The sequence below is a fragment of the Bos javanicus genome, chromosome 19 (genome assembly GCF_032452875.1).
Source record: "Bos javanicus breed banteng chromosome 19, ARS-OSU_banteng_1.0, whole genome shotgun sequence".
NCBI lineage: Eukaryota > Metazoa > Chordata > Mammalia > Artiodactyla > Bovidae > Bos > Bos javanicus.
In genome coordinates, this window is record NC_083886.1 from 56,809,013 (window position 1) to 56,827,845 (window position 18,833).

An 18,833-nucleotide genomic window follows, 5' to 3' on the forward strand; every position below is an offset into this window, starting at 1 on the left:
GTCGAAACCGAAGATTTCTCATTTGAGTTGGTGATTTCTTGTTTTTGCTGACATGTTAGCATCTCTCCCATCTGCACACATGTCCCGTTGTTGTTGTCGTCGTTCAGTCGCTAAGGCGTGTCCGACTCTGTGACCCCACGAACTGCAGCACGCCGGGTCTCCCTGTCCTTCACTCTCTCCCAGAGTTTGCTCAACCTCGTGTCCGTTGAGTCGGTGATGCCATCTAACCATCTCATCCTCTGTCACCCTCTTCTCCTCCTGCCCTCAATCTTTTCTAGCATCAGGGTCCTTTCCAATGAGTCAGTTCTTTGCATCAGGTGGCTAAAGTATTGGAGCTTCAACTTCAGCATCAGTCCTTCCAATGAATATTCAGGGTTCATTTCTTTAGGACTATAAAAGTGAAAGTGTTAGTCACTCAGTTGTGTCCGACTCTTTGAGACCCCATGGACTGTAGCTTGCCAGGCTCTTCTGTCCATGAAATTCTCCAGGCAATAATACTGGAGTGAGTAGCCATTCCCTTCTCCAAGAGATCTTCTCAGCCCAGGGATCAACCCTGGGCCTCCCCCATTGCAGGCAGACTGTTTACCATCTGAACCACCAGGAAGGCCCTTTAGGGCTGTGGTTGTGTGTAAATACTTTACAGAGTTCAAGTTCAGGAGCTCTGGTTGACGTAGGGTGCTTGGGTTCACACGGGTGATTGAACACATTCATTTATTTCCACTTCCTCCAGAAACCCTTCTAAAATGACAGTAAAGGAATTTTTAAAATGTCTAAACCCACGAGGACAAAGAATAGGAGAGAAGACAATAGACAGGAGGCTTTGAGCTGTGGAACATGGTCAGTGGAAGGCGGCAGAGCAGGAGCTGGAGTGTTGGTGCCGAAGCGACCTGCCCGGGGGAGCGGTATGGAAGCCTGGGGTCCCTCAGTGCCGGGACTCCGTCTGGGCCTGAAGATGGGGCGATTCGCTGAGAGTCTCCGTGGGAGGAAATGCAGTTCCCTGAGTTACCTGTCTGCTTGTACCAACCAGAGAATACTTATCTCCTCTGCCCACAAGAGCAGAGGCTGATGCTCTGGAGAAATCCTCAAACCAGACACTCTGGACGAGGCACCTCAGGTGGAGCAAAGTGGGCAGCCAAACCCTGAGAGGGGATTCAGGGAAGTCTGTCCAGTTGAGGGGAAATCCCGGAGCCTGAGTCCAGGCAGGGCCCGGGATTGGAGGACTCCCCTCTGGAAGAAGAAACGGTGTCAGAGACAGACCTGTGGTTGCTAGCGTTTGGCAGGCCCTCAAAGCAGAAGCTGGATGCTTCAGCTAATACGCTCAGTGTGAGTCCAGAGGCTTGCTTGTGTGCACAAAGCTTCCATCATCTTTTTATTGCCTCAGCTTTCCAATTTTTTTATTTTGAAATAAAGGTAGATTCCTAAGAAGTTGCAAAAAATGGTCCAGAGAGGCGCCCTGCACCTTCACCCAGGTTGCCCCGGCGGTCACACCGTACGTAACCCGGACAAAACCAGGAAGTTGACATGTCCCGGATGCTTGTGTATGTAGCTTCACGTAACCACCACAGCGGTCAAAGTACAGGCCTGTTCCATCATCACAAAGAATTCCCTGATGACTCATTTAAAAATAGGGATGGACAGCAAGGATCACTGCCTGTTTCCCAACACGAAGGGTAGAGGCCAGAACAAGCAAAGACAAAGATATATCAGAGGAAACAGCTGATAACTGCAAACAGAAAAACCCTCAAAACACATAGCGAATAGCCTCAGAGAAATAAGAGTCAGGATTTTGTCAATGAAATAAAACCGGATGCTATAAAAGTCAGAAGAGGAAATAATTCTTAGAAATTAAAAACACAACATTAGAAGGAAAAAAAGCGTTGACAAAGACTCCCAGGAAATAGATTATCTGACATCTAGGCAATCTAAAGAGAGGGAAAACAAAGGGCAGAAATGTATCAAAGAAATGAGAAATGTTTCCAGAATTGATGATCACAAGGTTCCAGGGTGGTGAATGGGAAAAGTCCTAACTGGCACATTCGTATAATTCCAGAACACTGGGGATAAAGCTTCCAAAGCGACCAAACAGTCACTAAACAAGTCTGGGAATGAAGATGCATCGAGTTCTCAACTTGATGGGAAGCCAGAAGGCAATGGAGTAGATTTCCAGTGTGACGTGGTAGATTAAGCTAGTGCACAATAGAACCACTCTTAAGTGCGATCGTTTAGAAGTGCTGTGTGAAATACAACAAAGATGTTAAATATAACTGAACAAATGAGAAAGAAATGAAATAACAAGACACAGAATCAAAGAGGGAACCTAACACCAGAGGAGGCTGCTAGTGTCCTGGCAGCTCTGGTGGAGGGGTGTGTGTGTGTGTGTGTTGCTCAGTCGCATCCGACTCTTTGAGACCCCATGGACCATAGCCTGCCAGGTTACTCTGTCCGTGGAATTTTTCCAGGCAAGGATACTGGCGTTGCGTTGCCATTTCCTCAGTCAGTTCAGTTCAGTTGCTTAGTAGTGTCTGACTGACTCTTTGTGACCCCATGGACTGCAGCACACCAGGCTTCCCTGTCCATCACCAACTCCCAACTTGCTCAAACTCATGTCCATCAAATCGGTGACACCATCCAACCATCTCATTCTCTGTCATCCCCTTCTCCTGCTTTCAGTCTTTCCCAGCATCAGGGTCTTTTCCAGTGACTCAGTTCTTCACATCAGGTGGCCAAAATATTGGAGCTTCAGCATCAGGCCTTCCAATGAATATTCAGGGTTGATTTCCTTCAGGATTGACTTGTTTGATTGCCTTCCTGTCCAAGGAACTCTTGAGAGTCTTCTCCAGCACCACAGTTCAAAAGCATCAGTATCTTCAGTGCTCAGATTTCTTTATGATCCAACTTTAACATCTGTACATGACTACTGGAAAAGCCATAGCTTTGACTTGTAGGGACCTTCATTGGCAGTTCCTATTCTAGGGGACCTTCCTTACCCAGAGATTGAACCCACATCTCCTGTGTCTCCTGCATTGCAGGCAGATTCTTTACCCATGAGCCATCAGGAAAGCCCCGGGGATATTTACTGGGCTCTGAAACAGGCCCAACAATAATATAACTTGGGATTCTTTTAAAAACATATAGAATTGAAATAGAAATCCCCATTAAAGGGCTATTAACTGGTAAAACGGGAAAAAACAGACATGAGAAAATCTCCCCCATGGAGCCAGAGAAATGATGAAGAAGTTTATCACTATCCTGCACTCAGGTGCTGGGGGAAGTCTCCTGTGAGCGATCAAAACATCTTAAGTTTGAGGTCTGTATTATAATCCCTACGTGTTTTAGGAATCCCCAAGCCAGCACCAGGCTGGTGATACTCCTGGAGCCACTTGCAGAAAGAAAAGCAAAAAGTTTGTAGAATGACCCTTGCACAGCTCAGGCCACCTGGAATCCTACAATTTCTACAAATTACGAGCCCGTGCCAATAAATTATTAAACATATAGAAATCGTAAGCAAGAATCAGGTGTCACAGCAAAACAGGAGGATTTCCAACATTTTACAACTTCAGATGATAGAGATCTTAATATAATGTTTAAGGTGATCGGAGGGTTAAAGAAAGATTAGAAATCAAGAACAGAATAGGATACAGTACATTTAAAGAAGCTGTTTTTTTTTTAGGACCACATACAATCTCTACGATAAAAACTCTAGCCGTTGCATATAAAACCCAACAGAGATGTTAACCGGCAAAATAGACACATCCCAGAAGAGAATTATGCATGAGCCAGAAAAGAGATCTGAAGAAGTTACGTAGACTTAGCACAGAGATCCAGAGAGGTGGTGCAGAGGGGAGGGCGCGAGGAGGACCCAGGCCGGCTCTGGTGGAGTTCCCAGAGGGCTCGGGCGCATCTTAAAAGCAGCTTGAGAGGAAAACAGAGATTGCTCCCAAGGCTCAACAGTGAAGCCCAGCAAGTGTCTACATAGTAATAGGGAGGTCAGACCACGGTGGAAGAAAATCTTCACGAGGACGATAAGACCAGCATATCATTCTATCGCGAGAACAGAGCACAGGTACTGGGTGGGAGCGAGGTTCAGGAGAGAGGGGACGTGTGTATGCCTGCGGCCGATTCGTGTTGGTGTACGGCAGAAACCAACACAACATTGTAAAGCAACTATCCTCCGGTTAAAAATAAATTAACTTTTAAAATATATAAGCATTTTCACAGAAATAGAAACCCAAGTTCATTCACTCACAGACTCTTCACGGACTTGAGGAAGAAGGAAACTAAACCCAGGTCAGAGACAGCAAAAACTTGTGGTCGAGCTGAATCGTGGCCAGCGTGTAAAACTGGAGTCGTTACTGACTTGAGGAGGGTTAGAAACTAAAATGCTGACAAACGGTCAGTGGAGATGAGGGAGAGGGTCATGGGAGTCAACATGAAGATCTTTGAACTGTTAGGGAAGAGTGGGAGGGCAGCTGGTTTCCTCTAGACTTTCTGAGTCAGTTGGACACGTTAAAACGTTCACGGTAGAAACAGGATTGAAAGGTTTCAAGCCAATAGAGGGAGAATGTTCAGCATTATAAAAACTAGGTCATTTCACTGGAAAAAAAGAGGAAAGAAAAAGTGTGGTAGACAGAAAGACAGGTAATGGAAGGAAATGGAAGGAAATCCACACGGATCACAGTGAATAATCGGAGCAACAGCGCCAGGTAACACTAGAGGCCCTCAGTTTGGACGAGCAGAGCCCTCGACGCTCTGTGAGAGCGTCACAACCAGCCAGTCGCCTGGCAGACGTTTCTGCCCGGCCCGCGAGGACTGGAGGCGCGTGCTCCCGCGGACCTTCCTCCGGAAGCTGGTGGGAGGTGGGCTGCACCTAGACCAGGGGGTGTCCTGGGATCCAGGCCATGAGATCCCACCCAGGCAGGCATTGGAGAGGGGCTGGAGGCTGCAGGAGAGAGAGGGGCAAGACCAGAGCCGTCCTGTTAGACCGGGCCCCCCAGGGTGGGGTGGAGGGCTGACCCCTGGGCCGGGCCGACGACCGCAGTCCACGTGTGACGGGACCCTGCCCTTAAGCAGCGGCTGTTCTAGTTGGAGGAGCAACTCACATGTTCAGAGGTGGCAGCCATCAGAGGGTCTCTCACTGGCCACGCATGACATTTATGAGGCTGAAGCCGAGCCCTGCAGCCTGCCCGAGCTGGCACAAGGCTCGGCTGGCCTGTAGGACGCCAGCCTCGTAGAGGGGGCCAGACCGGAGGCGCTGCCCTGGTTTCCTTACAGGCCGCACTCTTGAGAGCCTCCCTGGGCAGCTCCCATCAGACCTGTCTTCGAAATGTTAAAGAGAGGCCCTTCCCCAGCCGATGTCCCCTCCCTGGTCCCTCCTTCCAGCCTAGTTCCTGAAGGAGCTACCACCCTCCACTGCCTGCTTCCTTGGGGGGCCAGTGGCTCTCTGGTGGGGGTTCTGCTGACCACTGCCTCTGTCCCCAGCCCAGTTCCCACGGGTTCCCGCAAAGCCATCTGCTTCCAGGCAGGGCAGGTGCTGCGGGAGAAGGAAGCGGGGCGGTCAGAGGAGGCCTTCCTGATGGGATGACGCCCAAGCAAAGACTGGAGTCAGCTGTCTGGGCACGTGTAAAAGCCGTGATTGTCACCGTGGCGGCGCCTCGTGTGTGACTGCTCATTGCACTTCCGTGCCCCCGCCTCCTCCCAGCTCTTCCCAGCCTGATGTTTCATTAACACCAGGCACACACAGCGTCTGGCATCCTTGTGGGTGTGCAGATTGTCGTGTGAGTGTGTGGATAGATGGATGGATGGTCCACAGTCGCGTGAGCAGCCTGTGACAGATGTCAAGGGAAGCCAACCCAGGCTTCTGCAGGGCGGGCTCTGTCCCTGCCTGGCCGCTGGGAGAGGAGAGGCGGATCTGGAGCCCAGGCCCGAAGGAAGCGGGGTTCACGCTGGGTGCCCCGTCGCACCCTCTCCCTGTGTGGTTCACTGCACAGCTCTGTGCTTCACCTCCCGTTTCAGGGCAGTTCAAACTGACCAGTGAAGTAAGCCCTCCAGTCGTTGGCAGAGCATAAGCAGGGGTGGGCAAGAGAATTCCATTTCTATTACTCGCCACATGCCACTCATGTCCTGGGGGCTTCCATCTCAGAACCATCACAGACCTGCCACCTGCCATCACCCTCATGTGACTCAGTTGGACCTTGAAAGGATCGTGGCAGAGTGCTTGTCCCGTCTTCTTCCACTTAGATTGATGGGGGCTGCTGGATGCCGCCTGCGGGAGGTGGGGAGGATTCTTCAGACGCCAGCCTGGGGTCATCTTCTGGTTCTTCTTCACACTTCCGGTCCCGCAGCCTGTTGGCCAGTGCTGAGGGCCCAGAGATTAAGAGAAATACGGCCAGCCCCGGTCGGAGGGATGGGCTTTTCTGGTGGCACAGTGATGAAGAATCCTGCCAATGCAGGAGATGGCGGGTTCGATCCCTGGGTCAGCAAGATCCTCTGGAGATGGAAAGGGCAACCTCCTCTGGTATTCTTGCCTGGGAAATCCCATGGAACAGAGGAGCCTGGCAGGGTACAGTCCATGGGAGGGCAAAGAGTTGGACACACCTGAGCAACTTAGCATGCGTGCAGGTTGGAGAGATAGCAAGGCTGAAATGTTTCTCGTAAAAGGTATATTCCGTGTACCCGGTACGTCTCCAGCCCTTCTCAGGCAGGGGTGCTGATGCTCCAGGGCGTTCGTCGAAATGTGTTAATGCATTTTCATCGATGCTGATTGCTACGGTCCTTTAGAGAACAGAAGATAGTCACCTTCTGTGCCTTGAGGGCTCAGATGACAATGACTCTGGCCTTTCTGTCTTTGGAGGAGTTGTGAGCTTGCAGGACTGAGCTGGGTCTCTGGTACCTATAGGTGCTTTCTCCTCACCTCTCTCCAGTGGGTGGTGGCGAGTCCTTTCCTTGTTCCCAGCCACGCCAGTTACCACACGCTCAGCCTAGAAGCCAGCTGCTCAGTAAGCATTTGTGCTTCGTTCTGTTAGAAATCTTTTGCTCAGAGGGCAGGCTACCTGATCCTCCCCTGGTCTAATTCTGGTGACATGGGGTAGCTGAGAAAGGAAGACGTGACTGTCGAGGTGGGCGCTGGTGAGTGGTGAGGCCAGTCAGTTGCTCCCCGCGGGGCCAGCCTGTCTGTGGGGCTCCAGGTGGCTGTGCCGCGGACCGAGGGCATCAGGCCGGTTCAGAAGGCCATCAGCATTTTGGGAGCAGCTGGCTGTAGGACCGTTGCTCAGGGATGTGAGGCCCTGGCTCGCTTTCCATCCTGGGGGTGCTCACCTTGCTTCCTCCTCTCCTGTCTGTGCCTTGGCCAAAGCTCTTGCTTCCTGGGCAGGGGGTGGGGAGAGGACATGTTTGCAGCCCCCCACCCAGTTTGTGTTAGAAAGATGGAGTTTTGTAATTGAGGAAAGCAGAGGATGACAGTTATTCCGGAGTGAGTCCTGGAAGCTCCTGCCCCCCTGGTGTGGATCCCCCTTACCGGCCCACGGGGCAGCTCAGGGGGTGGGTGGGATGGGGGCACAGAGCCCTCACGGATGGTGAAGACAGAACTGCCCAGGAGGTCAGCCCCACCCCCACTCCACCGCCCAGCCCACCTCAGTGAGAACCTGGCCCTGGAGGAAGGACTCCGCCTTGGACCAGGGCTCTGGTGTGTATTTTTACTGCCTTTTCCTCCCATATCTGCATTTTTAAAAATAGCAATGCTGAGTGAATCCCTGTCAGTCTGAGTCTGCTGTAGAAGGTAGGGTGCATTTCGCAGGGAGTATGGCTGTTGATCAGCAGCAATTCTCAGCGTTTGGGAGTGTGGACCGCAGGAGCTGTGGGCTCTCCTGGGGAGAGGCGTCCCCAGCCTGCCACTGCGGGAACAGGCCCAGCTCTGCCGGCCAGCGATGACGTCATCTTGAAGGTGATGTCACTTTTCTGCGGGTTTGAAAGAGGGGAGGTGAAGAGGAGGGAGCAGGAGCGTTTGGGAGCCGAGGTCCCAGTGGTCGTCCCTGAGAACTGGACCAGGCAGAGACTGAGCTTCCTGCCAGGGTGGTTCTTTCTCAGACTCGGGGTTCTTACCCGTAAGGAGAGCCACGTTCGATGCACCAGCTCCTGCCCGTCCGGCCACCGAGCTCTAAAATCCCTGCGGTTCTTGTGGCCGCAGTGTGGGGCCCAGAGCTGCCTTCCTGCCTGGAGGTCTCCAGCATGGGAAAACCGAGTCGCCCGGGTGTCCAGGGACGCTTGCTGGCAAGTTCCGCTCTTTGCCACCTAGGCAGCAGCCCGCCTGGGTCAGGTCCCAGGACTCTTGGCCCCCAGGGTCTGGGGCTTTGTTCTTGGCGTCTGTCTGAAAGCTGATGGAGGCCAGAGTCTGGACCACCTGAACAGAGGTCAGAGTTGGGGCCACATCGTTTAGAGAACCTGGTCCCTATGTGTGCTCAAGGGCTGACCCGCTGAAGTGTGTCAGGTATACTTGGGCGGGGCGGGTGTGAGCCCAGCCTTGCTTTGCTAGTTATTGTAATCCACCTCACTTTTGCATCTTGATCCCCAGGTTTTTCATCTTTAAAAAAATTTTTTTAATTAATAACAGGGACCTCCCTGATGGTCCAGGGGTTAACTACAGGGAACAAGGGTTTGATCCTGCTCAGGGCATGGCGTGCGGCGAAAAAAAAAAATTAAAAACAAATGTCCCTGAGTAGTCAGGGCCCTCTTTTGTTTTAGAAGAAAGTAGAGCTATTTTAACCAGGCTGGTAATCAGACTCACCCAGGGAACATTAAGAAATAGATTGCTGGTTTCACCTAGAGATTCATTCAGTAGGTTTGGGATTTTATATATATATATGAATCTGTATTTTTGACAGCGCCCTGAGGATTCTGATAGTTGCTTTAAACCTTAGTCCTCCTCCCAAGGGACCTGCCGAGGTGGCGTCCGTTTTTCTTCATAATCTTTTGCTATTTCAGCACAGCTAGGTTAAATATATCTAGCCTTCTCCACTCTGTTTTTATGGGGCCATTGGTTCGTTTCCACCAGTTGCCCTTCAGAGATCAAACACAGTGGTGGGTGTTCAGCCAAAACACTGCCTTGCTGTTGCTGATTTTAGGGCTTGGCGTTTGCAGGTGGGTGTCCAGTGGTTGAGATGCATTTTGAATCCCTCACTCTCAGAATCATGTCCTCCTTCAGACCTGTGATAATATGAATTCTGGCTGAGACGTCCTTCTTCCTGTGTGAGACCTAGAGGAGCTCAGAGGAAAGAAGTTTCGTGCTTAGTCAGACAGAAAATCAGGCCAGGGTCTCGTGTGCTGGACTCTGCTCACTGGTCACCCCTTCCCCTCCGACAGCACAAGGGCTTCGTGAGGCTTCAAGGCTCCTGGTCCTGGTGGGGGCCGGGGGCGAGGCTCGCTCCATGAGTGCCAGCTCTGGGACCACCCCCTGCATGCCGTCTCCAGGCCCTTGCTGCTGAGCGGGCCGTGAGGACTCCTTTCCCCCCCACCCCAAACCTCACTCCCCCGGACCTGAGAGCACCCATGCTGACCCCTGGCCCGGTGCTATCTTCTCCTCACCGGGTCCCTGGATCACACCTCTCCCAGGGTAGGCACCTCAGTGCCGCCGTGCCACCAGCTGAGCGCTCCATCTCCCGCGCGCTCTGATTCATTCTTGGCTGAGTCTCATGATACACCTCACTCTTGGTCATGGAAGTGGGTGTGTCTGCTCTCATTAAAAGGGGAGGAGAATTGTGACCGTATAAACAAGAAGGTGGTGACTGGCAGACTCCAAGATTTCCTGGGATTTTCTTTGAAAGAGCTCCCTGATACTGAGATCCTTTCAGTTTACACAAGACTTTTTAGAAATGCCTTCTAAATCAAGATGCACCTGTATGTTAATTTTTGCTTCTGTTTCTGTCTTTGTAGATGTTAGTTTTGTGTATTTGTTTCCTCCAGCTGAGGTTGAGTTCCTGGGGAGAAACCTTCAGGGGTGCAGTCCACGCTCTGCCTTGGCGCTCCCGTCACAGGGCCTTCTCAGGCCGGCGGGGGCGGGGGGATGGGGGCGGGCTTTGGGGGTGCACATTCCCAATGGACTCCCCACCTGGCCCCTCAGCAAGGGCAGGAGCTGGGCAGGTAGACCCCAGGGCTCCCAGGCACTGAGGGGACGACCTCTGGAAGGGGCTGCCCATCCCGGGACAGCCCAGGGAGGTGTCGGGACTTAGTCAGCCCCGCAGCCGGGGCGTGGCGGTGCTGTGGCCTCCGTGGCCCTGGCTCTCAGCGTGGCCAACCGCAACCTCGCTCCCTGTGCCAACGAAGCTGGAGGGACACTTCCTCCCCGCTACAGGGAGTCTGCTCTTTTGAGGTCAGTCAGGGTTTTAGGACTTAAAAATCAAACCAAGAGGTTAACAGCAGCCCCCAGGAGCCATTCAGTCTCTGCCAGGGTCATCAGGCCACTTGGTGCCTGAGTGACACCCGGTGCCCTAGGGTGGGTATCCCTTCCACGCCTTGAAATAGTGACGGCAGGTGTCTGAGGCACAGACGGAGGTTGGTGTACATCTCGGGAGGCTGTGCTTCCTCCACGTGGGGTCCTGACGCTTGAGGGAGGGCTTGGCTGCCCCGCTGGACTCAGACGCAGACCCCTTTAGCTGTTTCTCCTCCTCTCTGCTGCCTTTAAAATGCCAGTCAGAAGAGCCAGGATTTGCGGCTACGTATCACAATCGCATTAGGAGCCTCTTCAGAATGCCTGCTTTCAGATTACCATCCAGGGGACCGACTGGGCAGGGAGCCTGGGCTGGGTCCCTCCTTCCACCCCGAGGCCCCTCTGTTGAGCCGCTGTTGAGTGAGAACATGGTGATGTGCCCATGTGTCACCTGGAGACCTTGTTACCCCGTGGGCTCTAAGGTGGCCGGGCTGGCGGGGGCCTCCGAGCCTGCATTTCCAGTGAGATCCAGGAAGATGCCTCGGGCCATGACGAGGGCCACTCCTACCAAATGAGGAAGGAGATAGCAGATCCAGGGCCCTGGAGTCCTGGTGCCGGTGGTCTGGGGCAGGCCCCTCACCTCTCTGAGCGGGCGCTGCCCTCCCCCTGAGCGCTGTAGCGTCTGCAGACCCAGCTCTGCTGCCTGGGCTTCCGCTGGTCCACTGCCAGGCACAGCTGCCCGGCCCTCCCTCCCACTTAGGCAGTGGGACGGGGTCCCCTTCTGTCCCCTTGGGCATGCTGAGTCTTGGGCCGTCTCTGCAAGCTGGCAGGCCGCAGCTGCAGTTTCCAGGCAGTGATGCAGCCACGCTGTATTGCCTGGCCCTGATTGCAGGCTTCTGGTCTGCAGCATGCCATCGGAGCAAGGGGGCCCTGGGGACAGGGCCACCACCCTGGTGGGTGAGAGTGTAGACGCCTGGCCAGCACAGCTTTCATCTGAAAGGGTGTGTGTGTGGGGGGGGGGTCCTCTGCAGCCTGGCCCTTCCCACCTGCCCTTTGGCAACAGAAGTTTTTGTGTTATTTACTCGTGTAAGTGTTTTCAGGTATTTTCATTTTGTCTCCCCCCAACTAAATGTTAAGTTTTGTAAAGCCGGGACACATACCTTCGTATTTGTACTCTTATCTCGTTCTGAAATCTATAGAAAACACTAAAAAACTATTGAATTGATTGACCTCAGTCTTCAAATTCAGCGGAGCTTCTGTTGAGTGGTTTCTGTAGCATGGGATTGACAGAATTTTCCAGCGAGGGGCACCAGCGTTGGTCTGTTCTCCCACTGCCCAGCCGTTTCCAGCTCTTCTCCCGCAGGCACGTGAGGCCCTCCAGCCATTTGTGTTTGCTAGTGAAACCTTCGATCCTCAGGTGGGCAGCTTGCTGATGGCTGGATTTTTAGGGACTTTCAGTCACATGATGGTCAACTGCTGTGAGAAAGTCATTACTCTGGCATTCACTAGGCTCACTGGCCAGTCAGGTCCCCAGATCCATTCAGAACTGAAAGCTGACAGAGGAGCCCAGCTCCAGCCCATAGTTAGTACCGTTTCCTGCCACGCCCAGTGGGACTGTTCTGAAAGCCAGCATACTGACATTTTAAGTAAGGTCAGAAAGAGTTAAGAGTTTCCCCAACCCCACCCACAGTGTCTACGTGTAAACGTTTGGATCCTAGGATTTTTGATCGTTTGCTTGGTTCTGGCTCTAGACGAGCTTCTGACTAGAAGAATGTCTCCCTCCACTTGATATAACCGGCTGAAACCCAAGCCAGAAAGGACCAGCCAGAGAGGATCCGTGGAGCAGCTGGGTGGGGTGGGGGCTCTCAGACACCTTGAAAGTGACCCACCATTGACTACACCTTTTACGTCGTGACCCAGAACTCATGTATGTTATTTATGCAACTGGAAAAGTTTTCTCGAGATAGTGCTCACCCTTCCTGTATGTGATAAGCCCAGTGTTGGCCATGACCCACTAAATTGATTTCATAACCCACTAACAGGTCTGAGCCCTCGGTTGGAAACAGTGTTGCTCAGGAATTCCCTGGCGGTCCAGTGGTTAGGACTCCCCACGTTGACTGCCAAGGGCCTGGTTCAGGAATGGGGATCGCACAGGCGAAACTGCATGGCAAAAGAAAAAAAAAATCTCTGCTCTAGGGAGCATCCATTCTCGGATTCGCAAGGCTTTTCCGGAATTCTGCACCAAGGCGTAAACTTGCCAGCCTGCCAGCACGGCTCCTCTGGCCTCCAGACCGCATTTGTATTGGAAGGAGGTGGTCAGTATCCCTGGGCCTGCCCTTCTTTCCCCACCCATCTCTGCACCAGATCCTTCTACATCCTTTTAAAAGACTGTATACATTCCTTGTTTCGCATTTTGTAATCTTATCAAGCCTTGAATCCGTAGGAACACTAAAAAGAATTTCACTTACCTCAGTCCTAGGTTTTAGCGAAGTTCCTATTGAATAGTTTTCCTCTAGTCTCACCCCCCAAACTGAGCTGGGCTTCTCAGCCAGTGGCCAGCGTGCCCCCGCCCCCGTCTCGCTCTGCAGTGCACAGGGCAGCCTCCGCAGTGAGCCCGGGTTCTCACAGCCAAGTGGACTCAAGGGCAGCAGAACTGGGACCTACTGCAGCCTCTGTGACCTCGGCTGAGGGAGCGAGGGGAACTGGTTAGGGGACCCGAAGTCCCCCCACCCAACCCCACCCCCACCCCTCAGTGATCACTGTGCTGGCTCGAGGGGCAGGAGGGATCGTGTTTCTCCGATTGTTTGTACCCCTTGGGAATAGCAGGCCTTTAGAAATTTCCAGCATTGGTCTGACCTCATCATATTTCTTTGAGGAATCGTTATTTGAGTCCTGGCCTAGGTAAACAGCCTCATCGTCTGAGTGTGTCTGCTGGACCTGCCACTTCCCCACACCACCCTACCCCAACCAGGGTCACAGAGGGCCCATCCCCCCCCAACACACACACACCGTCTTCCACGTCTTCACTCACTCGCCAAGGGTGCCTTGTAGGGCTGGCAGACAGCTGGTCCTTGAGCCCCGAGTTTGAAGCTACTCCCATTATCAGTTGAGGATCTGGTGCGGTCCATATCACTAACCCTCGGAGAAGCCCACGTGGTTCTCTTGCTCTGGGTCTGAAGGACACAGGCCCCTCCTCTCCCATGTTTTGACCTCCAGAGTTTGACAGGACAGTGGTGGGTGGGTGGCTTCCAGCCTCAACACAGACGTTCAGGCTCCTTTCAGGGCCGTCCTCTGCCTGTTGTCCAACTTCCTACTGCTTCCCCGCGCATGCTAGGGGCCTTGTTAGTGGGTCCTGATCTTAGGGACCAGGCACAAAGGCCCCTTGTATCCCTCGGGCATGTGCTTGGCCCCCACGGAGCATGCTAACCCATAGGGCCACCCAGTCCTACAGGATGTGATGTTCAGATCCACTGGAAAGGAGCATCTTGTTTCAGCTTCCTTGTGTTTTCAACCAGTTGATCAGCCTTAGTTTGTCTTTTTCTCTCCTTAGAACATTTTTATTCAGTGATTTAGGTTCTCCCAGGTCAGCCAGGAGCAGTGTTGTGATTGAGGGTCTAGACCCTGAGCTGCGGCACCATCAGTGCCCAGCATCAGAGCCGCAGCGCAGGGGAGCTGTGTGCGCCTTGGGCGGCCCGTGGGGCAAGGGGCAGAGCCCTTGGGAGCCTAGAAAGGGGCGGGATGGACGTGTGCAGCCTCCCTGCAGGTGGCCGTCCCCCACGCGGGGTCCCCACTCCCTCCTGTGCCGCTACATTGCTTTCCGGCTTGAAGCTCCCCGTCAGTTCTGATCTCAGGAAGCAGCCAGAGGGCGATCCCTTAACCCACCTCTGGTGTCCACACCGCTGGGCTCACCTGGGAGCAGCCTCGGGGCTCCTCAGCCTCCACACCGGTGATGCTTTGGCTGATCATTCTCCGCCGTGGGCTGTCCTGTGGTTTGTTGGATGTTTTAACAGCATCCCTGGCCTCCACCCACCAGGAGCCCCTTCCCCCAGCCTTGACAGCCAGGTGTCCACAGACATTGCATGTGTCCTCTTGGGGGCGCAGTTGCGCAGTTGAGAACTCTGGGCTGCCTGGTCCCACTGCCTGCTCTGCAGCATCTTCTCTGCCCAATCGCCAGGTGATTCTCCCAGCATGCCCCGCCACAGAGAGCTGCAGGAGCTTCCGCCTCACTCAGGGTGGACTCTCGGGTCCTTCCCCGGTGCTTTCTCTGAGGCCTGAGACACCCGGCCTCGCCTCCTGCTCACTGCTGCTGTCACAGCCTCTGCTGGCCATTGAACACTCCAGGCACAGGCTCCCGGGTCTTTGGGGGCGGCTCTCTTGTCTGCTTGGCAAGCTCCCTCCCTTAATACACCCAGACCTCTGGTCACATGTCACTTTGGAATGGCCTTTCCTGAGCACCCACTTAAAATAACTCACTCGTGCTCACCTCCCACTTCCAGTCACTCCCGCATACGTTGCCTGGTAGTGCCTTGATTTTCTGTATGGCCTATGGCACTACCTGGTGGGTGGGTGTGGGTGGGTGGGTGGGTGTGTGTGTGTGGGTGGGTGGGTGTGTATGTGTGTGCGCGCGCGAGTAATTCTTCCTGTGCTTCACTGAATGGAAGCTGAGTCAGAGCAGGACCTGTCTCAGCAGTGCCTGTTCTCCTGAAGCCTGGCTCCCCCACCCCCAAAGGTGCAGGAATTCCCCGCTCCCCATGGGTGGTGGGCATGTTGTTTGCTACTCGTTTCCAGAGGAGGCAGTGGAGGCAAAGGACATGTGTTCTTGGATTCCACCAGGCACATCCCTCAGACATGTCCCAAAAGTGTCTAAGCACAGGGAATTTATTATACCCAGGATCTTATAATAAGCTATAATAAATGTACCAAGAAAAAAACTCACAGAAACAAATCTCCATGCTATACACTTGAAACTAACACAGGATTGTAAACCAGCTGCTGTTGCGGTTGTTCAGTCGCCAAGTTGTAGCCGACCCTTTGCAACCCCATGGACTGCAGCGCGCCAGGCCTTCCTGGCCCCCACCATCTCCTGGAGTTTGCCCAAGTTCATGTCCATTGAATCGGTGGTGCCATCCAGCCATCTCATCCTCTGTCGCTGTCTTCTCCTCCTGCCCCTCAGTCTTTCCAAAGTAATGCACGTTCGTTTTAGAAACCACCGGTAGCCCCTCTTCACTCAGACACTGTGTTATTTTGGTGTGTTGTGTTGTCTTTTTTTTTCTGTTCAGAAACCTCCAACAGCTACAACTCTCCTCCAGAAATGTTAAACCATAGTTGACCACCTCAGAGCTTATTCAGAATTCTAAAGCTGATCATGATAAAAACTACATCAGAGTGCACCCAACAAAGAATGAGACTGTGTCTGGCTTAGTCTCCCTGTGAACCTGGCCGTTTCCTGGAGCAGGCGCAGTGCCCCCCTGGTGTCGGCCCCGTGTCCAGCACCTGTGGTCTGGGTACTGGATCTCTGGAGGGCGGGAGGAGCAGAGGGTGCTCTGCTGAGAGAGACCAGGAGGCTTCTCCCACCTGTGGCCTTGGCCTTGGCGGGTGCTCGGGAGCCCTCATGACGTCCGCCAGCTGAAGCCACGACAGCTGCCTGCCATGTGCTCCAGAAATGAACAGAGCAGTTACTGCTTTTACAACCAGGACAAGGATTGCTGTCTTGCAGAGTGCATGGAGCTGCCAGAAATGCGGTCTGCTCCGTTCTTGTCTCTACAGCTCTGGGAAGGGAGGAGCTTTTTCTGTGGTTAAGAGAATGGACTTGAGCTGGACTGCCTGAGTTCAAGTCCAGGCTGCATCACTTAGGAGCTGTGTGCCCCTGCCCACGTGACTTCATCTGCTCTTCATCCCAGTCTCCTTTTCTGAAGGCCAGGATGGTGTACTGGTTCCACGCAGTTGTGGAGGATTTCTCAGGTTGAAACACGTGAACTGCTTGGAGACCGCGTGCGTGTGGAGCGTGACACACACCAGGTGTGCTGTCGCTGTGAGGAGAGGCCTCCAGAGCAGGGGTTCCTTCCAGAGACTGTGAGATGCCAGGAGCTCGTGCCCCGGGCAGGCAGAGGTGAGGAGGGTGAGGGGAAGGCCTGGTCCATGGGCGGCGCCCAGCAGACGTGCAGAGAGCCGTGCCTGGTGTGGGGGCACGCGGGCGCCCAGGAGGCAACGCTGTGGAGCGGAGAGGAGAGCCTGGCGAGTCATCCTGCCCTCCCGGGCGTTTTGTGCTCTTCTGGGATTCTCAGGGGAGGGCACGTGGACACAATCGTGGCCCCGGCGCCCCGCTCTCCTCCCTGCCATCCCTGCCACTCCCACTCGGCACGCACTGTGTCATTGTCATTGTCCTGCAGCATTAGAATCTGGAGACCCGGCTTCACGGTGGAAGGGAGTCTGGCTCTGGCAGGAGGCCGAGTGCAGGTCAGGAGAGCCCCACCCGTGGACACATTGGCTCCCCAGCACCCGCCCTCCACTCCCCGGGAACTCTGTGACCTGCCTGTCCCACATCCTGGCAGCACTTGCGCAAGGGGAGGAAGGAGAAAGCCCACCCCTGGCCTGGCCACGATGCCAGCTTTCATGAGCTGTGACATTCTTTCTTGGGCCTCCGAGCAACAGCCTCAGCATCCCCTCCGCCCACGGGGGCAGCAGGGCTGGGCCGTGTCCCTGCCGGGACTGTACCGACTCAGGGTCCGCCCCGGGCCGCTCCCATCCTTTCCCCAGGACACTCTCAGGGACCGACCCCAACGTGAGGTGGGGCTGCTGTACCTCACGGCCAGATGCAGGGTCGCCTCCCACCCCTCGCAGCACAGCCCCTCTCCTAGAGGGCTTCCCCTCGCTGCAACTCCTGGTTTCCATGGCAACTTGGAAAGACCTGTAGTTGTGGCTTTTTGAAGTCTAAAATGGGAGCAGAGGTTTGAGATAGAGCGGGACAGCACACTGAAAATACCATGTCCTACCCGGGGATTTGGACCCAGAGGGTTAGAGGACAGGATGTTGGTTGAGTTAGCAAAACGGCACCGTCATTCCAGTACCTTCTTGGCAGAGTTCCACATGGCCCCTGGAAGCCTCCTGGGGTCTCGGAGCCTGAACTTGGGGTCACCAGCCAGTGGGCGCTGGCTGAGCGCTGACCGTGAGCCAGGCGCCCGGGGGCCGTCTGTGCTTTCACCGCCTTGTGAACCTTCTGCGCCCCCGAGGGCTGCTGCGCCGTCTCGTCTCCGGCGAAGGTCCGCTGTGCCTAACCCGGGGCTTGCTCCCTGTGGGAGCATCTCGGTCGCCTGTTGGTGGCAGGCCCGTTGCTTCCGCTTTCCTTGTTTCATAAGTCACATTGCACGGATGCAGGGGTTTTGGTGACCTTGAGTGTCTCCCTTTTCAGTACCTCAGGCCACCTCATGGAGGTCGCCTTTCCAGGCCCCAGGTTCTGCAGTGGCGAGAGTAACCCTGAGGGTCTTCAGCTGGGTGTCTGTGGGAACAGCTCCTCCCCCCTCCTCGTTTGGGGTCTTGGAGGTTCTGCGCTAGGGAGGTGGGCAGTCCCAGAGCCCCCCTGTTCCCAGGATACAGTGAAGAACCCCAGAGGAGCCTCCCCAGGCTTGGGGGGCCAGTGCAGAAGGTGGGCTGGCTCAGTGGAGAACCGTCGGGCTGTTGTGGGGATCCTGTGCCCAGGGGCAGGTGGGGGGACAGTCATGGAGGGAAGGGGTCAGCACTTGCTGTGCACAGAGGTTGGCGTCCTGAGTTACTCATCAGCCTACAGTGCTCCGCGGGACTGTCGATAAGGAGCAGGCTCCAGCTGGCTGGGCAGGATAGCCCAGATTAGAAGGTGGTGCGGCTGATAGCTGCCTCGGGGTGCCCTCCAGCCCTGCGTCATGCTCCTCCTCCAGCCCACCCTCCCCAGCACTCAGCGGCAGGGGCGCAGGGCAGGCAGAGGCGGAGGCAGGACTCCGCTCATAGCAGAATGTTTTGCTCTCGTTTAAGTGAGGCTTTCCATGGTCTGTCGCTTAGCCACCCTTTCCGGTGTGATCAGTTCCCTCCAGTGAGCCCGACTTTCACCGTGGACCGGGGAGGCTGCCCCTGGTCTATCCCTGATCAGAGTGCGGTCCTGTCCCCAGATCCAGGTGCCGGGGAAGGGCGTGTGGGATTTGGGAAAGCCCCGGGGAACTCGGGGTTTTTGCGCTTGGCTGCACGTAGTGAAGCGCTGCTGCACTAAGGAGCTGGTAGCTGGGAGGAGGCCGTACCCCCTGCGACTGGAGGCCGAGCTCTCACTCTCCGCTCTCTGTTCCAGCTGAAGCTCGAGGACCGCTCCGTGGTGCCCCGCGATGTGGTCCGGCACATGCGCTCCACTGTGAGTCCCCGTCCCACCCGGCGGGCATGGCCCTGGGGCAGGTCG

General features: G+C 54.7%; 1 protein-coding gene across 2 annotated transcripts in view; it reads left to right on the forward strand.

The window, feature by feature from the left end:
- Positions 1-18,833, forward strand: part of UBE2O (ubiquitin conjugating enzyme E2 O) — a 49,622-nt gene that overhangs the window by 18,685 nt on the left and 12,104 nt on the right. For both annotated transcript variants that reach the window (XM_061392759.1, XM_061392760.1), the window contains exon 2: positions 18,729-18,788. In XM_061392759.1, coding sequence (XP_061248743.1) covers positions 18,729-18,788 — 60 coding nt within the window. The remainder of the gene's footprint in view (positions 1-18,728; positions 18,789-18,833) is intronic.